The 25492-nt window shown below is 45.3% G+C and overlaps 1 protein-coding gene across 1 annotated transcript; it reads right to left on the bottom strand.

The window, feature by feature from the left end:
* Window positions 1-1898: 1898 nt before the first annotated feature.
* On the bottom strand, window positions 1899-25492 carry LOC141981894 (uncharacterized). Its single transcript, XM_074943521.1, has 3 exons — window positions 25408-25492; window positions 3029-3437; window positions 1899-2440 (listed from the first exon to the last, which is right to left on the bottom strand). Exons 1-3 carry the CDS (start codon window positions 25450-25452, stop codon window positions 1899-1901), a joined length of 996 nt encoding a protein of 331 aa, XP_074799622.1. The 5' UTR covers window positions 25453-25492.

Here is a 25492-nt window from a genome sequence, read left to right as displayed (position 1 = left end):
CAGATTTGTTTTGTACTCATTTGCCTCCTCCCCTGTCTAGGGGACTCATTCCTCTAGGTCACACTGCAGTCACTCACAGAGAAGGTGCAGCGAGGTAAATCTAGCCATGTATCAATCAGAGGCCAGGCTAACCTCCTTGTTCCAATAAGAACAATAACTTAGGTGCACCATTTCTTATTGGAACCCTCCGTGAAGTCCTGCCTGAACTACTCCTTGATGTAAAGCCACCCCTTTTGTGGATTTTAGCCCCCTGAAGCCAACCCTGTAAGCCGTGTCGTCAGTCGCCCCTCCCTCCGTCAGAGCAACGGCAGACAATCATTCCGCACCTTTTTTCTGTGCGGACGCCATACCAAGCCAAGCATGGAGTCCGCTCAGCTCACTTTGGCAATTAGGAGCACATTAAACACCACAAGCATTATCCAGCAGTATATGCAGCACCAGAACCTGGCAAAGCGCTACCGGGCGAGGAGGCGACGTCAGCGCGGTCACGTGAGTGATCAGGACATGGACACAGATTTCTCTGAAAGCATGGGCCCTGCCAATGCATGCATCATGGTGCTAATGGGGCAGGTTCATGCTGTGGAACGCCGATTCTGGGCTCGGGAAACAAGCACAGACTGGTGGGACCGCATAGTGTTGCAGGTCTGGGACGATTCCCAGTGGCTGTGAAACTTTCGCATGCGTAAGGGCACTTTCATGGAACTTTGTGACTTGCTTTCCCCTGCCCTGAAGCGCATGAATACCAAGATGAGAGCAGCCCTCACAGTTGAGAAGCGAGTGGCGATAGCCCTGTGGAAGCTTGCAACGCCAGACAGCTACCGGTCAGTTGGGAATCAATTTGGAGTGGGCAAATCTACTGTGGGGGCTGCTGTGATGCAAGTAGCCCACGCAATCAAAGATCTGCTGATATCAAGGGTAGTGACCCTGGGAAATGTGCAGGTCATAGTGGATGGCTTTGCTGCAATGGGATTCCCTAACTGTGGTGGGGCCATAGATGGAACCCATATCCCTATCTTGGCACCGGAGCACCAAGCCGGCGAGTACATAAACCGCAAGGGGTACTTTTCAATAGTGCTGCAAGCTCTGGTGGATCACAAGGGACGTTTCACCAACATCAACGTGGGATGGCCGGGAAAGGTACATGACGCTCGCATCTTCAGGAACTCTGGTCTGTTTCAAAAGCTTCAAGAAGGGACTTTATTCCCAGACCAGAAAATAACTGTTGGTGATGTTGAAATGCCTATATGTATCCTTGGGGACCCAGCCTACCCCTTAATGCCATGGCTCATGAAGCCGTACACAGGCAGCCTGGACAGTAGTCAGGAGCTGTTCAACTACAGGCTGAGCAAGTGCAGAATGGTGGTAGAATGTGCATTTGGACGTTTAAAGGCGCGCTGGCGCAGTTTACTGACTCGCTTAGACCTCAGCGAAACCAATATTCCCACTGTTATTACTGCTTGCTGTGTGCTCCACAATATCTGTGAGAGTAAGGGGGAGACGTTTATGGCGGGGTGGGAGGTTGAGGCAAATCGCCTGGCTGCTGGTTACACGCAGCCAGACACCAGGGCGGTTAGAAGAGCACAGGAGGGCGCGGTACGCATCAGAGAGGCTTTGAAAACCAGTTTCATGACTGGCCAGGCTATGGTGTGAAAGTTCTGTTTGTTTCTCCTTGATGAAACCCCCCGCCCCTTGGTTCACTCTACTTCCCTGTAAGCTAACCACCCTCCCCTCCTCCCTTTGATCACCGCTTGCAGAGGCAATAAAGTCATTGTTGCTTCACATTCATGCATTCTTTATTCATTCATCACACAAATAGGGGGATGACTACCAAGGTAGCCCAGGAGGGGTGGTGGAGGAGGGAAGGAAAATGCCACACAGCACTTTAAAAGTTTACAACTTTAAAATTTATTGAATGACAGCCTTCTTTTTTTTGGGCAATCCTCTGTGGTGGAGTGGCTGGTTGGCCGGTGGCCCCCCCACCGTGTTCTTGGGCGTCTGGGTGTGGAGGCTATGGAACTTGGGGAGGAGGGCGGTTGGTTACACAGGGGCTGTAGTGGCAGTCTGTGCTCCAGCTGCCTTTGCTGCAGCTCAACCATACACTGGAGCATACTGGTTTGGTCCTCCAGCAGCCTCAGCATTGAATCCTGCCTCCTCTCATCACGCTGCCGCCACATTCGAGCTTCAGCCCTCTCTTCAGCCCGCCACTTACTCTCTTCAGCCCGCCACTTACTCTCTTCAGCCCGCCACCTCTCCTCCTGCTCATTTTGTGCTTTCCTGCAGTCTGACATTATTTGCCTCCACGCATTCGTCTGTGCTCTGTCAGTGTGGGAGGACAGCATGAGCTCGGAGAACATTTCATCTCGAGTGCGTTTTTTTTTCTTTCTAATCTTCACTAGCCACTGGGAAGGAGAAGATCCTGTGATCATTGAAACACATGCAGCTGGTGGAGAAAAAAAAAGGGACAGCGGTATTTAAAAAGACACATTTTATAAAACACTGGCTACACTCTTTCAGGGTAAACCTTGCTGTTAACATTACATACATAGCACATGTACTTTCGTTACAAGGTCGCATTTTGCCTCCCCCCACTGCGTGGCTACCCCCTCAACCCTCCCTCCTCCCTGTGGCTAACAGCGGGGAACATTTCTGTTCAGCCGCAGGCAAACAGCCCAGCAGGAATGGGCTCCTCTGAGTGTCCCCTGAAGAAAAGCACCCTATTTCAACCAGGTGACCATGGATTATATCTCACTCTCCTGAGGATAACACAGAGAGATAAAGAACGGATGTTGCTTGAACGCCAGCAAACATACACTGCAATGCTTTGTTGTACAATGATTCCCGAGTACGTGTTACTGGCCTGGAGTGGTAAAGTGTCCTACCATGAAGGACGCAATAAGTCTGCCCTCCCCAGAAACCTTTTGCAAAGGCTTTGGGAGTATATCCAGGAGAGCCGCGAATGCCAGGGCAAAGTAATCCTTTCACATGCTTGCTTTTAAACCATGTATAGTATTTTAAAAGGTACACTCACCGGAGGTCCCTTCTCCGCCTGCTGGGTCCAGGAGGCAGCCTTGGGTGGGTTCAGGGGGTACTGGCTCCAGGTCCAAGGTGAGAAACAGTTCCTGGCTGTCGGGAAAACCGGTTTCTCCGCTTACTTGCTGTGAGCTATCTACAACCTCGTCGTCATCATCATCTTCTTCGTCCCCAAAACCTGCTTCCGTATTGCCTCCATCTCCATTGAAGGAGTCAAACAACACGGCTGGGGTAGTGGTGGCTGAACCCCCTAAAATGGCATGCAGCTCATCATAGAAGCGGCATGTTTGGGGCTCTGACCCGGAGCGGCCGTTCGCCTCTCTGGTTTTCTGGTAGGCTTGCCTCAGCTCCTTCAGTTTCACGTGGCACTGCTTCGGGTCCCTGTTATGGCCTCTGTCCTTCATGCCCTGGGAGATTTTGACAAAGGTTTTGGCATTTCGAAAACTGGAACGGAGTTCTGATAGCACGGATTCCTCTCCCCATACAGCGATCAGATCCCGTACCTCCCGTTCGGTCCATGCTGGAGCTCTTTTGCGATTCTGAGACTCCATCATGGTCACCTCTGCTGATGAGCTCTGCATGGTCACCTGCAGCTTGCCACGCTGGCCAAACAGGAAATGAGATTCAAAAGTTCGCGGTTCTTTTCCTGTCTACCTGGCCAGTGCATCTGAGTTGAGAGTGCTGTCCAGAGCGGTCAAAATGGAGCACTCTGGGATAGCTCCCGGAGGCCAATACCGTCGAATTGTGTCCACAGTACCCCAAATTCGACCCGGCAAGGCCGATTTAAGCGCTAATCCACTTGTCAGGGGTGGAGTAAGGAAATCGATTTTAAGAGCCCTTTAAGTCGAAATAAAGGGCTTCATCGTGTGGACGGGTGCAGGTTTACATCGATTTAACGCTGCTAAATTCGACCTAAAGTCCTAGTGTAGACCAGGGCTGAGGGTGGTGCAGTGCTGGGGAAGGAGCAGGCTGAGCGGGGGCGCTCCAGGCTGGCAACTCCCCAGGCTGTAGGGCCTAGTCCAAGGCCCATAGAGGTATTGGGAGGCAGAGGAAGGCAACAGGTCTGAACCCCCTTGCCTATGGTGGGTGGCCTTTACACTGCAGTCTGCCCCAGGGAGCAGGGGCGTGGTGATGACTGGCAGTAGCCCCGACTGAGGCAAGGTGGGGATAGTGGGTTGGGGGTTCCCCAGGAAGGGGAGACCCAGAGGCAGAGTGTGGGGGTACTGCCAGGGGGCAGAACCAGTGATGAGCTGCCAAAATCTTAACAACCGGTTCCCTCCTCACCCCACGAGGGGGTCGTGGCCCACCCCTGCCCCCTGGGACTCCTGCTCCATCCAACCCCCTGTGTTCCTTGACACGCCCCGTCCCCCCCGCCGGGACCCTTGCCCATCTAACTCTTGTCCCCTGACTGCCCCCAGAACCGGGCAGAAGGGTCTCGTGGGCCACTGTAGGGGCAGGGTGGGCACCCACTAAGAGCCAGAGGGACCTGCCAGGGGGCGAGGTGGGGAGTCCCGGACGTGCTTACCTGGGGTAGCTCCCAGGAAGCATCCAGCAGGTCCCTCTCCCTCCTAGGGGAGGGGTAGTGTAGATGGGGGGGAGCGGCTGCTCCCCCACTGATCACATCAAAAGTGGTGCCTTAGGCGCCGACCCCGTGGGTGCTCCGGGGCTGGAGCACCCACAGAGAAAATTTGGTGGGTGCAGAGCACCCACCAGCAGCTCCCCACCCTGTGCCTGGGCCCAGCTCACCTCCACTCCACCTCCGCCTCCTCCCCTGAACGCGCCGCCCCGCTCTGCTTCTCCACCCCCCCCCCCGGCTTCCCGTGAAACATCTGTTCACGCGGGAAGCCTGGGAAGGCTGAGAAGCAGGTGGCGGCTTCGCTTTCAGGCCCAGGGAGGTGGAGGTGAGCTGGGACGGGAAGCGGTTCCCCCTGCACGCACACAGCCCCCCCCCCGGTTACCTGCTGCAGCATGGGCGGCCCTCCTCACCCCCCCCCCCCGCCCCAGCTCCCCTCTGCTGATTCGCGGGAAACCAAGGTGGGGGGCGGGGGGGAGGTGGAGAAGCGGGGCAGCGCATTCAGGGGAGGAGGCAGAGGCAGGGCAGAGGTGAGCTGGGGCTGGGGGCGGGGAGCTGCCAGTGGGTGCTCTGCACCCACCAAATTTTCCCTGTGGGTGCTCCAGCCCTGGTTGTCCTGCTTCTAAATTTAACAACCAGTTCCAGTGAACCGGTTCCAGCTCACCACTGGGCAGAACCCCAGAGAAAGAGGCACCAGGGTCTGTGAGGGACACGGGGGCCAGAGCTGGAAAAGAGCGAATTCCCAACGACCAGGAGGCACTACAGGGGTGAGTCCGAACCTTTACAAGCCTATAGTGACTATAACTATACAGACACCTGATCCAAATAATCAACAAACCAGAGTCACTACAAACACTTCTTTGAGTCCCACCTGAAGGGTATGCTTTTGTTCATTTTAAACAAAATGTGATTTAGAAGGTATTTATGTATAAAGAAGCATGCTGTGACTCACCACACTAGGAACATTCTAGAAAAGGCCAAGGGGAGCGGGGCGAGCTCAACATGTGGAGTGGAGAAGTACAAGCATGTGATGACCAAATCCATATATAGAAAGGTTAAATATGATTGGTTAGAGGTTTGTGTTATGTAACTTGTTATGTAACTGCCATGTGCTATAAAATAGCAATGGGAGGGGCTGCTTGCTAGAGGGACTCTGGCTCAGTTTTGTACCAGGGGCACACTGTACACATTGAATAAAGTCTTGTTGAATGGAATTGAATTGAATCGAAGACCCTTGATTCTGCCAGGCATCTGACTCATGTGGTTATTATTGGGAACCACAAAATCCCAACAGTTTCTTGGCGCAGCAAGCAGGGTGAGAAATATCCTTTAGGATCACAACCTACAATCAAATTAGAGGGTGAGTTTGTTCATTTTTTATTTGGTTGTGTGTCTCTGACCTGACTGGTGACTCTCATACCTTTTGTAGCGAGCAAGTCTTGGTGTTGGGGAATTCAAGGGGTTTGTTGCAGTTTTGAAACATTTAGGTTTCAGTCTTAAGACACTGTACTTAGTGTGGGAGCTGGTTAAGCTGGAAGTTCCTCTGACTAAGTGTTGTTGAAGTGGGAAATCAAAGAGGCCATAAGGACCAACAGTTAGTGTAGGGGCGGGTATAGCCATAAGTACCTCTAGTTAATTGTTGGCTGGCCCAGATCTCCTAATTGGAAATTGTAATTGTGCAGATCAAATAAATTGGAAAAAGGATTAATCTGCTGATTGGGCATTTCAGTATGGGGTGTTTGATTTGAATAAATTGTTGTTAGTCTGTAAATAGAATTGTATTTAAAAATTTGGAGATTGGAGGATATTTAGGTTAAAAAAGGGAAAGATGAAGGGATACAGTGATCCACAATATGAAGAGTGTATAATTAGTGCTTTTATAACTATTGCAGCATAAGTTTATTAGTTTTGTTGTGGAGATATTTTGGCTGTATGACTGAAATAAAAAAGGATGACCACCCCCCATTGCAGATGGACAAAACTGAGTTTGTGCACAACCCACAATATTTATCAGAGGAAGATGATATCCTCAGTGTAGATGTAAGGTTGCTGGCTGTAAAATGTGCCCTGTCTCAGTATGACAAGGCATTGAAACAAGGATATCCAACACATGATGATTACCCAACTAAATATCCATATTATGTTGCCTGTTGGTGTATGGGGTTAAAAAACAGCAAAGAGAAGGACAAAATGGCTGGTATGTGTTTAATTGATTATGAACAGCTGGTTAGAAAGTGTGATTGCTAAAAGGAAGGGTGGGAGAGTTAGAAGCAGAGGTAGAAAAACTGGAAGCAGAAGCAAAAAAGTATAAAGAAGCAGACTTGCAGGGAAAGAGATCTTGTCCCTCAGCACCTTTAGACCCTGCATGTGGAACACAGGGATATCAGTCTAGTTTCATGGCTCCGGTGAGAGTGCACGCTGTCCCTAATCCTAATCAAGGGGAAGGGAACCCTGCTACTGTTAGTCGCCTAGAGCAGTGGTCTCCAAAGTGGGGTGTGTGCACCCCAGGGGGTGTGCAAGGTGATCCATTGTGCGGCGCAGCAGGAGGAGTGCTGTGGGAGGGGAAAAAAAAAGGGCTGCTGGAGGAGCGCCACCCTAAGATTGGCCGGAATGCTGCCCTTTACAGTGTGCCGCCCCAGGCACGTGCTTCCTATGCTGGTGCCTGGAGCTGGCTCTGCGAGGTATTCTGAGGGAAGAGTGGGAGTTCCACAATGCGGAGGGGTTGACAGTGGCGCCCTGACTCGTTCGTTCGCTTCCAGCGTATTGTGACGTATTGCAGTTTACATGTGCCCAGTTAAGTGGATTTACGGATTATATTATCTAGTTTTAACTAAACTAACCCTCACAAAATGGACAAGTGGCTTAACAAGATTCCTGCAAAGAAACCGTGGATTGAAGATAATACTAATAATGTGAGCACAAGCGAACAACAAGAAAATGGCAGAGCTGACAGTTCTCCTACTCCTATTATGAGCTCTTCGTCAGCCTCATTACAAGGTAAAAACAATGACGATCTAATCAGATCTGACAAGAAGTCAGCCAAAAAAATTCGAAATTATCAAGAGGACTATTTGAAATATGGATTTACATCCACTATCGTTAACGATGAACCTCACCCTAAGTATATATTATGCCTTGAGATATTAGCTAATGATAGTATGAAGTCATCACAATTAGCAAAACATTTAAAAACTAAGTATCCAGAACATGAAGACAAACCTCTACAATTTTTTCAGCGAAGTTTAAAGTCATGCAATACTCAATCCAGTACTTTAGTGAAAATTTGTAAACTTAACGATAAATGTTTAGAAGCCTCTTTTGAGGTTTCTTACTTAATAGCGAAAGACAAAAAGCCACATACCATTGGGGAAATACTTGTTCTTCCTGCCGCGGTAAAAGTGGATGAAATAATACATGGCAAACAATATGGCGACAAACTAAAATGCATTCCTTTGTCAGCAAATACTGTTGGAAGACGCATAGAAAACATTGCTGAAGATTTGAAGAAACAAGTATTAGAACAAATTATGCAGTGTGGGAAGTTTGCTATACAGTTGGATGAAAGTACAGATGTTTCTAATATGTCTCAGCTTATGGTATGTGCTAGATTCTGTTTCAATAATGAAATACACGAACTACTTTTTTGTGAGCCAATAAAGGAAAGATATACTGGAGAAGATATATTCTCAACAGTAAATGACTTCTTTAATAAAAACAATGTTTTAGGGGAAAACTGTGTAAGTGTAACCGCTGATGGAGCAGCTGCTTTGACCAGAATAAAAGGATTCCAGGGTAAGGTTACAGAGATAGCACTACATGTGAAATTTATTTGCTATATCATTCATAGGCAAGCTATTGCAGCAAAGAAGTTGGAGCCAGAAGTGCACAAAGTGCTACAGGATGTCATCAATGTGGTTAATTTTATAAAAACAAGACCTTTTAAATAGTATCTTTACAATACTTTGTAATGAGATGGGGAGTGACCATGAAAAACTTTTGTACCACAAAGAGGTTCGCTGGTTATCTCGTGGCAAAGTGCTTAAGAGAGTTGTTGAACTTAAAGATGAGTTATGCATTTTTCTTTTACAAAAAAACAAGTGTTCCAAATTTGCTGACCTTTTCTGTGATGACAAGTGGCTGTCAGCAGTATGCAACCTAGCAGATATTTTTGAAAAAATAAACACACTTAATCAGTCCCTTCAAGGTAAAGGTGACGTTTTAACAATGAGTGAGAAAGTAACTGCTTTTCGAAAGAAACCCATGCTATGGAGAGAGCATTTTGAAAATGGATGTTTGGAAATGTTTCCATCGTTATGTGATTTTGTTGCCGAAAACGATGTAAGTGTGTCACCTATAAAAACTCTCATATCTGCACACTTAGAAAATTCTGTTTCCACGTTTTTTAACCTGTTTAAAAATCTTCCAAACAGAGTTTCAGTGGGTTTTGAACCCATTTGTTAAAAATATAAAAATGCAACACCTTCCGATTAGTTTGCAAGAACTGACTGACGTCAGGGAAGATAAAAATTTACTAGCCCAATTTCAACAAAAACCTTTGCATAATTGGTGGATGGGATTGAAATATGAGTATCATGATTTAGTAAGCACAGCCAACGACGCACTTCTTCCATTTGATCTATGTATCTTTGTGGGGCATCTTTTTCAGCTAGACAGCCATTAAAACCAAGGTGAGAAATAAACTGAACTTAGAACCAAACCTTCGAATAGCTGTATCACAAAGTGTTAAACCAAGATTTTCAAAAATAATGAAGCATATTCAATCACATTGGTCTCACTAAAAAAAATTAATTTTTTTAGTGAGAGCAAAAAGGTTTTTTTGTACCATTAATAAATAAAATAATATTTTTAAAATATCTTTTTATTTTATTTCTTTCTCATCCTTTTTTAATTTCAATTTTTTGTGTATGTTTATAATGTACATGATATATTAGTACAGTAGTACATGCATATAATTTATACATAAATATACCTATATTGGGGGTGCATGCTCAAAAAATTTTTACTGATAAGGGTGCGCGATCAAAAAAGTTTGGAGACCACTGACTTAGGACAGGGGCTAGGGTGTCCCCATTCCGGGGTGCTCTCTGCGCTCTGGACACTTCCCTGACCCACTGATCATTACATACAGTTCAAAGCAAATATAATTTATTAAACAGCAATCAATTTTTTTTAAAAAGGAAAAAATGGGAAAGGTTAAAAGAACACACATCACCCCGCTCTGTGGCCCGAGGACATCACAACCAGCGTCTCTGGAATGTGAGGGAAGTTTAATCTGTTCCTCACAAGTCCCAGACCTTCTTTTCAGGCCCTGGCTGTGCTGCAGGGATGCTGCGGGTTGGACACTTGCTCTGGCGGAGGCCACAGGCTCTAGGTGGCAGGACCATTCTTCCCAGTGTCGCCCCCACCCCGTCATGGTTATGATCCCCCTCCAAGTCTGGCCTGCAAATCCTCTTGGCTGGGGGCATCTCCCTGCACTGGGCCTGCTGCCCTGGGTCCCCCCGCCCAGGCTCCCCACCTTGCTCTCCCCAGCTGCTCACCACACCCGTCTCCGGACTGCTCCAGCTCCACTCTTCCTCAGCACTGTTGCTGCTTCTCTGGCCCCTGTGGCTCTGGTTGTTGAAGTTTTCCTCCCAGGACAGGTCTGTTCTGTGGGCTGCTTCTGTAACTCTGCTCACAGCACTGACCTGCTCCCTGGGCTGCTTTTCTGGCCCCTCTGGCTGGCATGGCTCTGCTCCCCAGCCCAGCTTGGGCCCCTGCTCTCTCCTTAGCTCGAGCCCACTCTGTCTGACCCAGGCAATTCCAGCTCACTCAGAGGACAGGACCCTCCCGGCCTTGATTAGTGTGCCCACCCTGTCAATCAGGCTGACCTGGAGCATTGGCCTCTTCCCCATTGTTCCTGGGGACTGTCAGTCTCAGGGTACTGATTTTCCATCGACCCTTCCCCTTACTTTTGGTACTGGGAGCTAGCCAACCAAAACATCCCCACTGAGTTTTAGTAAGGGTACAATAGTCCCCTTACATAGGGCTTTAAGTATCTGAGATGCCCATTACCTGCAGCAGGGCCCCCCAATTCCCATGAACCCTTCAGTTAGCACAGTCATGCAGAAAGTGCAGCCTGGATGATTTCGGAGGCTGGAGCGCCAGGAGGTTCCCCATCCCTGAGCAGCAGCTCTGTAACAAGCTCACACTGCCCCCCTCCAGAGTGGGACTGGGAACCTATGAAGACAGTGGAGTTACCCCAGTATATAACCAGTTCCACCCAAAGCCTGTTGAAATCAGTAGGAGTCTTTTCACTGTATTTTATAGACTGTGTATAAAGTCTAGATGAGGTCCTTTGCTTGTAGGAGCACAGTGCATTCTAAAACTATGCTTCACTGGTTTACTATTGTAAATAGGAGGGTCTCACATTACCTCCTGCAATATGTAACTTTTCCTGAGAAGTCTCCCATCCCATCACTAAATGTAAACCTGCTTAGCTTACAAGGTCTGAAAGTATTAGGTGGTATGGTTACAAAAGCATGGCACATCTGAATTCAGTAGGAATTTTGGATGTGCACAGAGCACAGGTCTGGTTCCTGCATGGCTACAGAACTGCAGTAAAGTGGAACAATTTTCAGTTTGTGATTGGAGGATATCTGGATCCACACTGTAAGACTATCCCACAAAATGAGGAAAAGTTAAGGGGCCTTTGCTGTTCTTTTGTTGCGCTCTTAGTTTCTGTGGAGAACTTGCCAATGCAATATTACTGTCATCTTTTTATGTTTTTATGGGAAACAAAACTAAAAAAAGGGTAATGGTTGTTGAAAATAGCCATTCTAGTCCTAGTTAGCATTGGGAAGATGCCAGCATGTGTTGCTTAATTTTATTCTAAGTTTTCTACAGAAAATTACAGTGGATCAGTATTTGACTTGGGAGAAATGAAGTAACAGAGAGGGGCCCAAATTGAACTTGAGCACTCCTGAACTTTGAGGGTGTAAATCTGGAAGGAGGTACTAGATTCCCTTTCTGAATGTTAGATAAATCTGGAAAGGAAAAACCAATTTCTGCTTCCATGGCTCAGAAGTGGGAACTGAGTCACATTCTCCTGTGTGCTTGGTATCTAAAGCTGCCCAGGTCCTCTAGTAAAGCCTTCCCTTCCTTACTTATCATTTTAACTTCTCCTGGTGGGGTCCACGTACCTCTGACCCTTGCTAGGCTTCAGATAGAGGCACATTGTCCATTCATTCCATGCAATTCCTTCTTTGGGGGCTGCCAGCTGAGGCCACTAGCATCCCTAATCCAATCTGGGGAAGTCTTTTACTTCTTGCAGGGCTGTCCCTAGCCATTTTGGTGCCCTACCCATGGGAGGGGGAGGGGCTGTCCCCAGGCCTCTGCGGATGGGGGGGGGGAGAGCTGGCCCCAGGACTCTGCAGGGGGAGGGGGCAGAAGCAGGCTTGGGGGGCAAGGGGGAAACCGCCCCCCAGCATGAGCCGCCAGAGTGGAGCGGGTTGGGGCCGGTTCGTGCCACTTCCTGCTGCCCGGTAAGCGCACTCATGGGGCGGCAGGAAGTGGAGTGACCTGGCCCCAGCCTGCTCCGCTCTGCTCCCCTGGCTACCAGCCTCGGGGCTTGGGGGGCAGGGGGAACCGCTCCGCAGCACTCACCAGCGGTGCAGCTGGGAGCCAGCGGCATGGCGCAGAGCGGGCTGAGGCCGGGTCACTCCACTTACCGCCTCCTGGTAAGTGCAGGGCACCTGACCCCTGCTGCAGTCCTCAGGGGAAGGGGGGGAGCGGGGGAAGGGGTGGGGCAGAGCAGGGGTGGGAAGAGGTGGGGCAGGGGCTTTGGGGCTGGGGCGGAGCAGGGGCAGGGGGCCATAGGGAAGAAGTGGAGCAGGGGCTAGACCAGCACGCAGCTGTGTACTTTGTGTATGGGTAGGGACAGCCCTGACTCCTAGTGCTTGCATGTTCCCCATTCACAGCACCACCCCCTTCCAGCAGCCAGCTCCCCATTCACAGCAAGCTCTGTGCATAGGGTCTCATCAGCCCTGGCAGCTTCCCCTCCCTTTATGGTTGATAGCAACCAAGGGAATGCTGGGAGATGTAGTTCCTTTCCTGCTCCAGGGCCAGCTTTCCAGGCAGGGAGCTGGCCAAGGAACTACAGCCCCCGGTGTACCTTGGGTTCTCAGCTCCCAGGCTGGATCCCTGCAGGCAGAGAGTGAGAGCTGGTCTGAAACATTGTTGCCTGTCTCTGGTCTGGCAGGGGGGAATACAATGTATCAGGAGGGGGAGGGCTGGTGGTCTGCTCGTCCCAGAGGCTGGCCTGGTGTGTGGAGGGATAAGGTGTTCTCTGGGGCTGGAGGCTGGTTGTCACAGTAAGTAGTGTGCTGCTCCATGCACTGAGAGGGGAGGAAGCAAGCGTTATGGGCCCCTTCTGAGTGTGGGCCTAGTGCTACGGAGCCACCGGCACCATGGTAAACCCGGTACTGGAAAGAGACCAGGGGCCTCACTTTGAAGGCTAGGTAATGAAGGAAGCACACATAATGCTGGGAATTGGTAAGAAGTTTTACATTCTGTACCACTTATAAACATAGATAAAGTGGAACAAGTAAATCGCACCTTAAACAGTATGTTAAGCAAACTGGTATGTGAAACTAGAGGTAGATGGGATGCCTGCTTGCTGGAAATTTTAACTTTAATTCAAGAAACTATTAGTAAAACTACTTGGGTTAGTCCATATATAGCCATGACAGGGAGAGAAATGAGTCTTCCAGAATAGCTCATGGTGATAGTAAAAGGACCTTTGGACGATGGGCTATAAGCAGAAAAATGGATAATGGAGCTGCGCGACATGTTGAAGGAAAAGTATGTAACAATGACTCAAGAACAGGATAAGACCGTTCAGGCATGATACACGTGGTATAAAGCCCAAAATGTGGATTTGGCAAGCAGGAGATCAAGTAATGATACAAACCTCCACGGAAAAGGTAGCATTCCTTCAAGCAGACCCAACACAAAGACTGACAAAGCTAGTCCCACAGCGTATCTTGTTTTAATTGACAAGGGAACATGATAAAGAAAGGCCTGGTATCATGCCACTCAATTAAAATTGTTTAAGGGATCTTTTCAAGAGCCACAATAATTCTTCTGTTTTTCAGGTGGGATGCAGTGAGCTCTAAGTGGGGAAGGCTAAAATTCAAAATGGAAGGCTTTAAATATGACTGAAAGGTGGAAGGCCATGAGTTCAGGGTGAAAGGCTTTGAAGTTGAGTGACAGATGGAGAATCATGAGTATAAATGTAACAAGGAGAACAAAGCAAGAAGGTTGGGTCTGGAATTTTGCTGATGTCACCTTTGTAGCCAAACTTCCATGATTCACACGATCCAAATGTAACCACTATCAAGGTACAGATAGGCACATCAATAAAACTATGATGGTACCTCAGTTAGGACAATGTCATGGTTGCAGTTTTGGTTCTATAAATGGTGGAGTGATAAATGTGTGTGTGACATGAAAGTGTAAATCTGTATTATGGACAACAAGTAACAGATTCGGATAGGGAACCAGAAATGAGGAAAGAAAGACAGACATGGTCTTATTGGGTGGAAGTAGTGTCCACTAATTTCCCATATGCTTATCACCAACATGAGGGCAATTATTCTTGTGTCACATGGAAGGATTGGGTAAGCCACAGAGAGTCCAAATTCTAACTGAGGAGAGCCTTGGGGAAGAGAAAAGTAACCAATCTTAGTGTCCAGAAAAAGAGCCTGGGTGTGATAATGGATTACTGCTAAGATCCCTAAAAGAAGTTTTGTACAATGATATGCAGTTTATGCATGTACCTGGGTTACTTAACCTGTCAGCCATCTAACTCCAGAACAGTTATTTTCCCCCAAGTTCCCAGAATCAAAAAAGCTATGGTTTGGGACTATGGGTAAGACTTTGTTGGCAAGAACATTGTGGAGGACTGGAAACCAGCCCATGTGCATCGGAAAACCAGACAAAAAAGAAATTTGTTCCGGGACACTAGTGCTGGAGTTGAGCTTTTTGGAATGTCAATTTGAAACTGCACTGACCTTTAGAGCTTACGGGAACATGAATAAGGGTTCCAAGAATGGTTGTCATCAATTTTACAAAACATGTATTCTTAGTCTAAAGGAACACTTGCAGAGGAATTATTAATTGCGTATAGTATGAAAGCTATTGTTAATGCATTTCACAAAATATAAAACAGTGTACATTTAATAATTAATCAAACAAATGATGATGATGTTGGTGGGGAAAAAAGCAAGTCATTAAATTTTGTCACCTATAGAAGCTATATGTTAGACAAAATTAAGGGTGTGTTTTTGAATACAGAAGAGGGAAGAATACCATCATTTATTATCATCGACAAACTAAGGAACGGTATCACAAAGAGGCGTTAGATTGGTGTCAAGTATGTAAATTTACCAAGGTTACATATCATGAGATGGCATGTAATATATCAACGGAATTGCTCTTGCTTATGCTGTGCACAGAACAAAAGTTTACCACATGAGTTAAAGTTTTACCAGTAGGAGTATTGGAACCCACCTATCAGCGTATAATTTGAAAGGAGTTTGTGTCACCACCTCAGATACTGTTAGTCACCGAGAGAGGAACTTGGAAAGCCTCAGACCATTCATGTTGTACTCACGAAGGGGAAGTCTATATGTGCTGATGTGATGTCTTGCAATCTGAAATACCAGCATGTGGCTTTACCCTTAAAGATACATCTCCTAACTGCACAGTACAGTTGAAGCAATGGGGACCAAACAGCCTTAAAACAGCCTATCCGGTAATAAGTATTCAGTACAGAGCAATTATCTTTGGGTTTAATTGGCTGTTGTTTTTTATAACTCCTGAAGTGCCAGTAGTAATAAATGTGAAAATAATGTATCCAGTTTCTGTGTTTCATAATGACACCAAAAACCAGGCACAGTTAGATTTGCAGGAGGCGGCTATTAAGTATATACCTAATTTTGGACATCCTAACAGATGACCACATGCATGCTGTACTTTGGATGAGTGTCTCACACTTTGAGCCAAACTTCAGCAAACTGGTTGTTGAGAAACAACCTCAGATGCCTCACTAACTCAGAAAGTGCACTCTTTATTTGCGATTAAGGAGAGGATTATGTGTTTTTTACTGGTTTTTTCCCCGCTTTCCATAATTCTGATATATGTTTATGCACTGATTTCTTTGTTTTTAAGTAGACAATACCATACATAGAAACAACCTATCAAAATCCATACAAAACAAATAGAACTTAAAATATAAATCAATACAGGTGACTTTAAATCTTATTAAAATATGTAGAATCTGTTTGGCCCACACAAGATTGTGGTTAGGTTTATGTGGCCCTCTTGTGTAATAAGGTTGGGTACCACTGGTTTAAACTGAGAGGCATAAAATTTAAATGTTTCCACTTACTTTTACTGATTTCAGTAAAGATTAATTAAATTTAAAAATCCCTGTTTTAAAATGGCTGATTGCACCATAAATGCATACCTGTACAAAAGGAAGGAGTAGGAGGGACTTCCAAAGGCATATGGCCAATGCATTGGACGAAAAGGGGGGCGGGACTAATACAGGCACAATGGCACAATGATGCAGTGAGGGCATGGAAACCTGTCAAAATATGATAAGGAAAAGTATAGTTATTGCTATATGAGTGGTAGGGGTGTTACATTTCTGGGGTTAACTGCACCTCTGCTAGGGTGACCAGACAGCAAGTGTGAAAAATCAGGACAGGGGGTGGGGGGGTAATAGGAGCCTATCTAAGAAAAAGACCCAAAAATCAGGACTGTACCTATAAAACTGGGACATCTGGTCACCCTAACCTCTGCCCCCTCTATGATCTGTTCAAGGGCACCCCTTTTGGTCTCAGGCCTCTAGCCATCATCTCTTTCTATGAGCTGGAATCAATGTTCCTTGCCCTTCAGACCAGAGTTCTAGGCTTGTAGTACCCCTGCAACTCACTGTGCTTATCCCAGGATGTCTGACCTTAGTCCAGAGTCTGCAGTTCTGTTATCCCCCCGGGGATAGGACAGCGTTTACCAATGACCAGCCAGCTTTCACAATGTACAGTACATTTATTTAGGATAAAATATAACAGAGAAAACAGCGTACATGCATGCTAGCTTTCCTGGTGCCACCCATCTTCCCCATGGAGACCCTGGTAGGTTTCTAGTCCTTCAAACCCATCCAGCAGGGTTTTGCCCTTTTGATTACAGCTTTATGTCAGTTTGAGGCTCAAAAGAGGGTTGTTATGGCAGTTCAGGCTAATCCTTTGTACCAAAAGCTCACTCTTTGTCTGCTGGGCTGCTTGAACACAGTCTGAACCACTATCTGCAATTCCCCCTAGGGGTGGTACTTCTCTGGCGTTGTTTACTTGTCTGGAGATTTGCAATAATTACATCCCTCTCCCACAATTGATTTTAGCTCCTGGAGGAAGCTCGGTAACCCTCTCCTCCTCATAGATCTAGAATACAATCCCGAGCTCATAAAGATACATATCACATATTTGTAGATTAGGGCTGTCAGTTAATCGCAGTTAACGCATGCTATTCATGCAAATCAAATTAACTAGGTTAAATAAAGAGTCGTGATTAATCACAGTTTTAATCACACTGTTAAACAACAACAGAATAGTTTCACACAAAACACTTGCTTTCACACCATTGTGGTAAGATCTGAGCAAACAATTGCTGTCTAAACATTGAGCTGGAATTTGGTCAGTTTGTTCAGTAGATTAGAGAGTAGATTCTTATTTGCAAGATAATAGTTTAGTAGTAGCCGCACTGTACTGTTGCACAGTACATAAAATGGATTGATATGTGGTGTTTGAAAAGCATAATTGCTCTATCTTGAACTGCCTACTGTTGCCTTTTATTGTTACCTCTCTCTACCTCTACCTCTTACCCTGTAGTAGATAGACTTCCAAGACTACAAGAATGGAAAATACTGCATATATCTTTGATGTGGTTATAAACAAATAATTATTCTGGGGGACTGTTACGGGGTGTACAGGTAGGGAAAGGTTAAAGAGCAGCTATGGGCCCAGAAAGCCACAGTCAGCTGCTCTTGCTGGGCATGCTCACAATGGAGGCTGACCTCAAAAGGGAGCGGAGCAGCTCAGCTCAGCTCAGTCTAGGCAAACCGAACAAGAGAGCAGTTGTATGGTGCAGAAACACCCTCTAGACCGTGACCAGAAAGGACTCCGGGGGGACTCAGAAGCAAACCAATGGTACCTGCAGAGGAACCAGAGCTGGGGTAGAAAGTGGCCTGGGGAGCAGGTGCACAAGCCCCTACTCCCCATATTTTGAATTATATCACTGGGCCTTGGGCTAGAATCTGGTGGAGCTGGGAGGGCCTAGGATCTCCTACCTCCCTGGTCATTGATTCTCGCCGCTGGGTGACACAGCTATTGACTCTTGCTACTTGGCAACACAGCCCAGAGTATTGCCACTAGGTGGTACTGCTGGACACGGGCACCAAACCTTTTCACTATCCTTACCCGACCCTTACCCCATGTGCAACAGAGACCTAGGGCTAGATCCACAAAGTGACTTAGGCATGTCAATGCACAGGCTTTTCCCTGGCGAGCAGCCACATGTCAGTTATGCAACTAAGTTGCTGGGCTCAGAGTCAACACCTAGGCACCTACCTCTGCTTACAATCAACAGCTTCCAAGATATGGTCGGAGGTAGGCAACTACAGGGGAGGTGCAAGGCACCTACAGAGCCCTGTGCAAGGACTGGGTATTTAGCACTTCATAGCACACATATTTGTGGTCACAAGAAAGTACCACCTTTAAACAACATATAAAAGCCTTGGCATGGATGCCGTTCAGCTGGGCCCAGCGCGATGGCAGATACCAGGTCCAGGAGTGAGGGATCAGCAGGAGGGCGGCATATGCAGATGTGAAACTATTGACATCTTCATGTGCAACTATGCCGACGAAATGATGGGCACCCGTATGTCTGAACTGACCCGGCTGAAAGAGACAGATTGTGAGGGGAGCTCAGGGACGGGGTTAATGCCTTGGGAGGATATGGGAGCAATATAGAGGACACATAGAAGTGGAGGCTGGTGAAGGAGGAGGCAAAGATAGACTTGCAGAGAATCACCAAGAGGGATGGGGGGGGGTGCAACTTAGTTATCCCACTTCCCAGTACACCGCGACAGAATAGCTAGATACCACAAAAACAGGACTGAAGAGTCAGGTCAGCCACACAGTCAATTAGCTTTCAATTTCATAGTAGGAAATTCACCCATTTCCACACAGTGTTTCTCACTGCCACTTTGAAATTTGAGGTGAGGGGAAAAAGACAAAAACAAAACCTCGACACCAATGATGCTCCAAAGATTCCTGAACCTCATTTTAGCTATTCATAAATATTGCCATCAATATCTGATCTCAGTTCCAGGACTTAATGGGTTAGTTTTTCACAGGTTCATTTGATATTTTTTCTTTTCTTTTGGGACTAATTGTAGCAAGAGGACTGTACAGGCCAGTTACTCCACATATGCAGTGCCAGAATGTTGATAAAGAGATTATAAATAATCTGAGTCTGTAGGTCACTAGAAGGAAACCACAGACAGAGCTGACCTATTAACGGGGACAGTTGATAGTAAAGTAGATAGAAAGATTTAATCTTGTATCACACTAGCTACTAATTTCAAGCTGTTTACCATGAAGACTTCCACAGTGTCAAAGAGGCTTAGTGTGGTTGTAGTTGAGCATATCACAATCTGTTTAAAAAAAATCCCTCAAAGGAAATTAGTCTCACAGATATGTTAAGCAACTGAGCTCTTTCAAATTTTATTTCCACTTCATGAACTTATTTTTCCTTCCACAATGAAGAAGAACTAATTAGCTAGAAAAGTACACAGTAATTTCTCATGCATATATCAACACTTTCTGCCCTCCCATCCAGAAAGGGAGTCTTCAGATATGATTTTTAATCTACCATCAGTACTGCATTTAGAGTAATAATTTGTACTGTATTCTATCTGCTCCTTCCCATACCTTTGCTTTCAGATGGGCCCAACTACTGAGTTGATCATGCATAAAGTACAAACATAAACATCAACTAACCTGACTTTCCTCCTCCAGTTTTCAGTTTTGCTACAGTAGATTGCACTTAAACCCATTACTGCTGTTTTTTATCTTCAGTTTCAGTCTGTCAAAACCCTGAGAATCAAGTCAACTGTATTGTGATACTTTCACTTTACATTTATCACTTTTAGCTGGTCAGTTTGTGGAAGATTTAATAAACTGCTTATGGAAAACTTAGCTACTAAAAAGAGAAATATTTCACTGAGACTGATGAACAGCCCAGTGAACATCATATCATAAGTCTAAATGATGGACTACAGGTTCTCTCTTTTTTTAGATATTTCAATTAAAAAAAAACCTCATTTCAGTTGTGACCTACTCTGATTTAAAGCTACGTCTCAGGACACAAAAGCAGGGATGAATTAACTCAACTTGCTTGATTTCGAATCAAATGAAAGACTGTGGCTTCCAGAGTTAGAAAGAGGAGCAGAAATAGACAAAAATCCAATGAAAAGGTAGGTGAGAGGAAAAAACGGGAGTGAGAAAAATAAAATCTAACATACAGAATAAAAACAAAGCAGAGAAGGGAAACACAAATTCCTTTTGCAACCCTCTTAAAAAAACCTCCAGGTGGCCACACAGGTTTTTATTTTATTTTATTTTTAGTTGATCTTTGAACCTATTAAGTTCTCACTAGAAAGGTTCAGATTAAGACTCCAGAGTATTCAGAGCAAAAGCAGATGCCTCAGGGTTACATATTCTCCTTGATTCATGTTTCTAAATCCTATTAATACTAATAGAAATAATGTGTTCAGCCAGGAGAGTGAGAGTGATACCCCTTTGATCTGAGATGCCTTTATTTCTTTCAAAGGGTAAATTTCCTGGTTGCCACACATGGTAATAATATTCATGAATAGTGCAAAGAAATGTCACTACACTACTGAAATTATGAGTCTGAAGTGATTGTATACAGGATTCCATCCAAGTTTCTAAATTGCTGTCTATAGCATGTGCTCTTTGAAATTCTATTTCAATGCAAGTGATGCCATCTGCTGGTTTATTTTGTTCATTATAACATTTATATTACTGTTGGGGAATACCAAGGAAATCCTTAAAGGTTATATAAAAAATCATTTAGCTGTAGACACAATTAAGGCTGAGACAAAACCAAATAGCAAAGGAAATTAAAGCTTAAAACAAAACAAAATTTCCTTAGTTTGCATCTTAACTCTTGGTATTGCCACGTTCTGGGACCAGGGTGTTATTTAATGTACACCAAGTATTTTTGCAATAGCTAGGTAGGATGATGACCCAGCACCTCTCACCTTTCTTTCTTTTCATAAATAAACCTTTAGATTTTAGATATTAAAGAATTGGCAACAGCATGATTATTGGGTAAGATCTGAGTTATATACTGACTTTGGTATGTGGCTGGTCCTTTGGAATCAGAAAAACCCTTTGGTTGATGAAATTGGTTTTAAATAACCACTCATAATTAAGTCTAGTGTTTATGGTGGTGATACAGGAGTGGAATACCTAAGGAGACTGCTTTTCTGACCTCTTGTTAGCCAGTGTGGTGAAACAGAAGTTTACTTTTGTTGCTTGTCTAATATATCTTATGGAAGAATAACCACCAGCTTTGAGGTGTGTCTGTCCTATATCTCAGCAGTTTGTCCTGAATTTGGTATTCTCAGTTGTAACCCACTGAGGCACGGTGACATGGGCATCATAGGAAACTCCACAGCAGTCACTTTGACTCCCCCAGCCACTGCTATAGGAATGCCTTCATCTGGTCCTTGAGCAGAGCAGCCAAGATGATAGAGTAGGCGGTCTTCTGCACTCTGACAGGGTGAGCAGGCACTGGGGCAGAGTCATACCTCATCTCAGCTGATTGCAGGAGATGAGGGTGACAGCGTTGGCAGCGGTGAATTGGATGAGCAACAGATGAAGGTTGCTGATTGCAGGGGTGAGTTAGATCTGCAATGGTTGGAGGTTACCGGGACATGTGGTGCAGGTGAGCCCTGGCAACACAATGTGGCAACAGGTATCGATTGTAGGGGGCCCAATTTGTCCCTCTGAGGCTTTACATGGGGGAAATGAAGATGGATCTAAAGGGGGTAATAAATAGGCCAGGGTGAGGAACTGGAGTCCTAGAAGCTGTATCAAACTCGCCTAGTATGTATACCCCTTACACAGAGGCTAATGGTATTGCTCAGCGGCTATAAACTAACTTGCAGTTGTTGCAACAGCTGGCGGCATCCATGAGTGAAGGGTCTAGATGGGGTAGTAATGGATGCCCAGCATGGGCACAAGTTTGGGAGACAGCCGATAGGCAGGTGGTGCAGACCCCCTGCATGGGCATGGGAGCCCTCTGGGGGAGGGGAGTTCTAGGCACCTTTCAACTCTCCCATTGTCAAGGACTGTAACCTCATGGGATAGAGTTGTTCTCCCTGGGGTAGCTGGGGGGCAGCAGGGCACTGAGGATGCCCTAATGGTCAGTCCCAAGTACGGTTATGCTAGGGTGGCTGACCTAATGGGAGTTCACCTTCTCAATACTACTAGGGATAAAATCCTGAGGGAGAAATACATGTACATATTATCACTGTTGCACAGGGAGGTGTTGACAGATAGTAAGCCAGGACAGAGCAAGTGGAACAGAGAGATACCTATGTGGCCAAGGATACCTAGAATATGGGAAAATTGGGAGGCTGCCTTTCTTATCTATGCAGGTGCTGTAGCAGAGAAAAGCTCAGCCTTCTTTAAATATATGGATATAATTAGGTGAGCATTCAATACGTTCGGGGGCATGTCTTGGTTTAATTATGACGAGCAGTTTAGACTGAGGACAGCGACACAAACTGGTGAATCACATGTATAATATAACTCATAATTCTTTTGAGAACAAATGTTTTTGTAATATTACTTAACTGATTGGTTGTGATTTCAATTTCACACTACCTGAAATTGAGAGTGGAAAAATTGAGGATCAATATCAGATATATAAAAGGATCAACCCCATACCTTTAGATATAAGTTTAATTAAGAAATTAATTGATTATCCTGAATTGGAAAAACAATTACAAAAAGCTGAGAAGAATGCACAAAGGGTTACAATTACTGTTCACCACTCTACAAAGAATATTAAACAAGTAGTTGAGCGTATAAAAAGTAGTATTGAAAATAACTGGTGGGAAGTGCTTTTGGGATGGTCTCCCACAGCAACAGGATTTCTTAATATGATTTTACATCCTATTGTGATAATCTTAGCACTCCAAGTTTTGATGGCAATTATACTTATTGTTTTGGTGTGCTGGACTAAACGAAAATTCAGACAGCTAAAGTATATACTATCCATAAGCATTAAACAAAACTACTTAGGCACACAAGTGTGACCAAGGTGGGAATCAAGAGTAGTGAGGAATTGTGCCAGTACGAAGACATGTCTGTTCAGAGAATATGAGAGCCTTGAGCCAACATTGGACAAGACCACAGAGCCATGGAACTCACCCAATTATGAAGTGCTGAACTGATAAACAAGTTTACAACCCAGCAAGAAGAATTTTGCTTTTCAGCTGCTCTGAAAAACTCTCACAGCACCCTGGACAGAGATATGCTGACAGACAACGGCAGAGAGGGAAAGACACATCGTTAAAAACTTATCTCCCCAAAGTAGCATAACAATGGTTGTGACATTATTATAATGTTTTGGCTTGCATAAAACAGTAGTTAGTTTTAGATTTGAGGCTATAGATAAGTTATAATTAATACTAGTGCATAGCTAAAAATCCAAAATGGCGGCCACACTGATTTTACATTAGAAAACATCAAAGATGGAGGACACAGACTAAATTGGCCAATAGCAGATCAGAAACAGGGGTGAAATAAAGTTCAAACAGGAATGACTCAACTCACTCCAAAACACCTGAAGGGAAGGGTTAGGAGGAGGAAACATTCAAATGAGAGGCAGAGTTGATTGGTTGAACAGCTGCCACCCACGCAGGCTAATTACTGAGCTTAAAAGATCAACCAATCAGAGAAGGGCAGAAACAGAATATAAGGAGATGCTGACAGGCGGGTGTGGGTGGGGAAGATCAGAGACGGAACAGCAGAAGATCAGAGAAAAGCAGCAGCAGGAGAAGATTGCAGGCAATAGACAGAAGGACTGAGACAATCCAGAGGGATTGTAGAAGAAGTGTGATTTTATATCTATTTTGAAAGAATGACTGGGTATGCCTGAAAATAAAGCTGTCTGCTTCTGAGTGTGATCCACCCCACCACATTCTGTGATTGTTTAGCCACCGCTCACAGAATGGTAATATTAAATTGTAATGCCTTTTCAATACATAAACTTGTAATGCCTTCTTGTACAAGTGAAAAGAAGCTCTTCTTGTTATTTTGTAAGCAACTGTGATACTGTATAATAACACTGCATTAGAACTCTATGCAGGTGTATGAGAGATCTCTATATACCTTAAGTATCACATTATAACTGCTATATTCGTCTATGTATGCTACGATTCCTAGCCTTTGTTTGCCAGAAGCTGGGAATGAATGACAGGGAATGGCTCACTTTATGATTACCTGTTCTGTTCATTCCCTCTGGGGCACCTGGCATTGGCCACTGTCAGAAGACAGGATACTCGGCTAGATGGAACTTTGGTCTGACCCAGCATGGCCGTTCTTATGATATCTGTGTCTTTTATTTTTTATTATTCCATTTTAAATGTTATTTTTTAGAATATAATGTACTCTTTCTGGCTTTATTAAATATACTGTAACTGCTTATTTCCTTTAAAAAAAGATGATACTTTATTTTCAAAAACTTACTTCTTGTATGTCAATCCGTGTCCTTCCAAGAGTTAGCAGGATCAGCCTGCTCTGGGGAGTCCTCTGCGGGTCGGAGATAAGCCCCCTAGTAAAACCCTGGCAATTCTTATAGGGCGGGTCACCACCTTATTACCCATTTGGACAAAATAGATCAATCAATTTATGGTTATAGGCAAGCCAGTATTGGAGTGCCTTTGGTCCAAATCATGGGGTAACACCATAACTGTTGTTCTTAAGAACATAAGAACGGCCATACTGGGTCAGACCAAAGGTCCATCTAGCCCAGTACCCTGTATTCTGACAGTGGCCAATGCCAGGTGTCCCAGAGGGAATGAACAACACCAGTGATCCATCCCCTGTTGCCCATTCCCAGCTTCTGGCAAGCAGAGGCTAGGGACACCATCCCTGCCCATCCTAGTCAATAGCCAGTGGTGGACCTATCCTCGATGAATTTTTCTAGTTCTTTTTTTGAACCCTGTTATAGTCTCGGCCTTCACAACATCCTCTGGCAGAATTCCACTGTAGGACTTTATTTTAGGTTTCTGTAATGTTCTGTAAGTTTCTGTATTATGTCATGTTAATGTACTGTTTATATATGGTTTATCTGATGCTTATGTACACAACAGTCATTTTGTTGGCTTTGTCATTTTCAATATGGCTAAACAGTTGTTGGACTCCATAATGTAAGCTCTTCTATATTGAACTTTGATGCCCCTTTTCCCTAATGGTGGGAAAGAAAGGGAAGATGCCAGAAGGGTCTCTCACGTTAGGATTTTTGTGCACTAAAGTCTATATAAGGCCGTCGCGCCCAGCGTGAACGCTGTCCGCCACAGAGGCAGCCTGTAAACCAGTTATATGCACACATTCCGAGAGTCAACATCTGTCGTCAATACTCACCTGCAGATCATCAAGGAGTGTCCTGAGCTGTTCCACCTGCTCCATCAGGTTCTGTGTTCCTCCTGCTAGACACCACCTTCAGCAG

Source organism: Natator depressus, chromosome 2, assembly GCF_965152275.1.
Source record: "Natator depressus isolate rNatDep1 chromosome 2, rNatDep2.hap1, whole genome shotgun sequence".
Lineage (NCBI taxonomy): Eukaryota > Metazoa > Chordata > Testudines > Cheloniidae > Natator > Natator depressus.
The sequence above is the reverse complement of the archived record's forward strand: the minus strand, read 5'-3'. Positions and strand labels throughout refer to the sequence as shown.

Excerpts from the sequence above, each read along its gene's own strand:
- LOC141981894 (XM_074943521.1), bottom strand. The coding sequence starts at position 25,452 with ATGGAGCAGGTGGAACAGCTCAGGACACTCCTTGATGATCTGCAG. Across the intron at positions 3,438-25,407 it reads CACTCCTTGATGATCTGCAG|GGCATGAAGGACAGAGGCCA; the intron begins GTGAGTATTGAC and ends AAAATCTCCCAG. Across the intron at positions 2,441-3,028 it reads AGGCGGAGAAGGGACCTCCG|CTGCATGTGTTTCAATGATC; the intron begins GTGAGTGTACCT and ends TTTCTCCACCAG.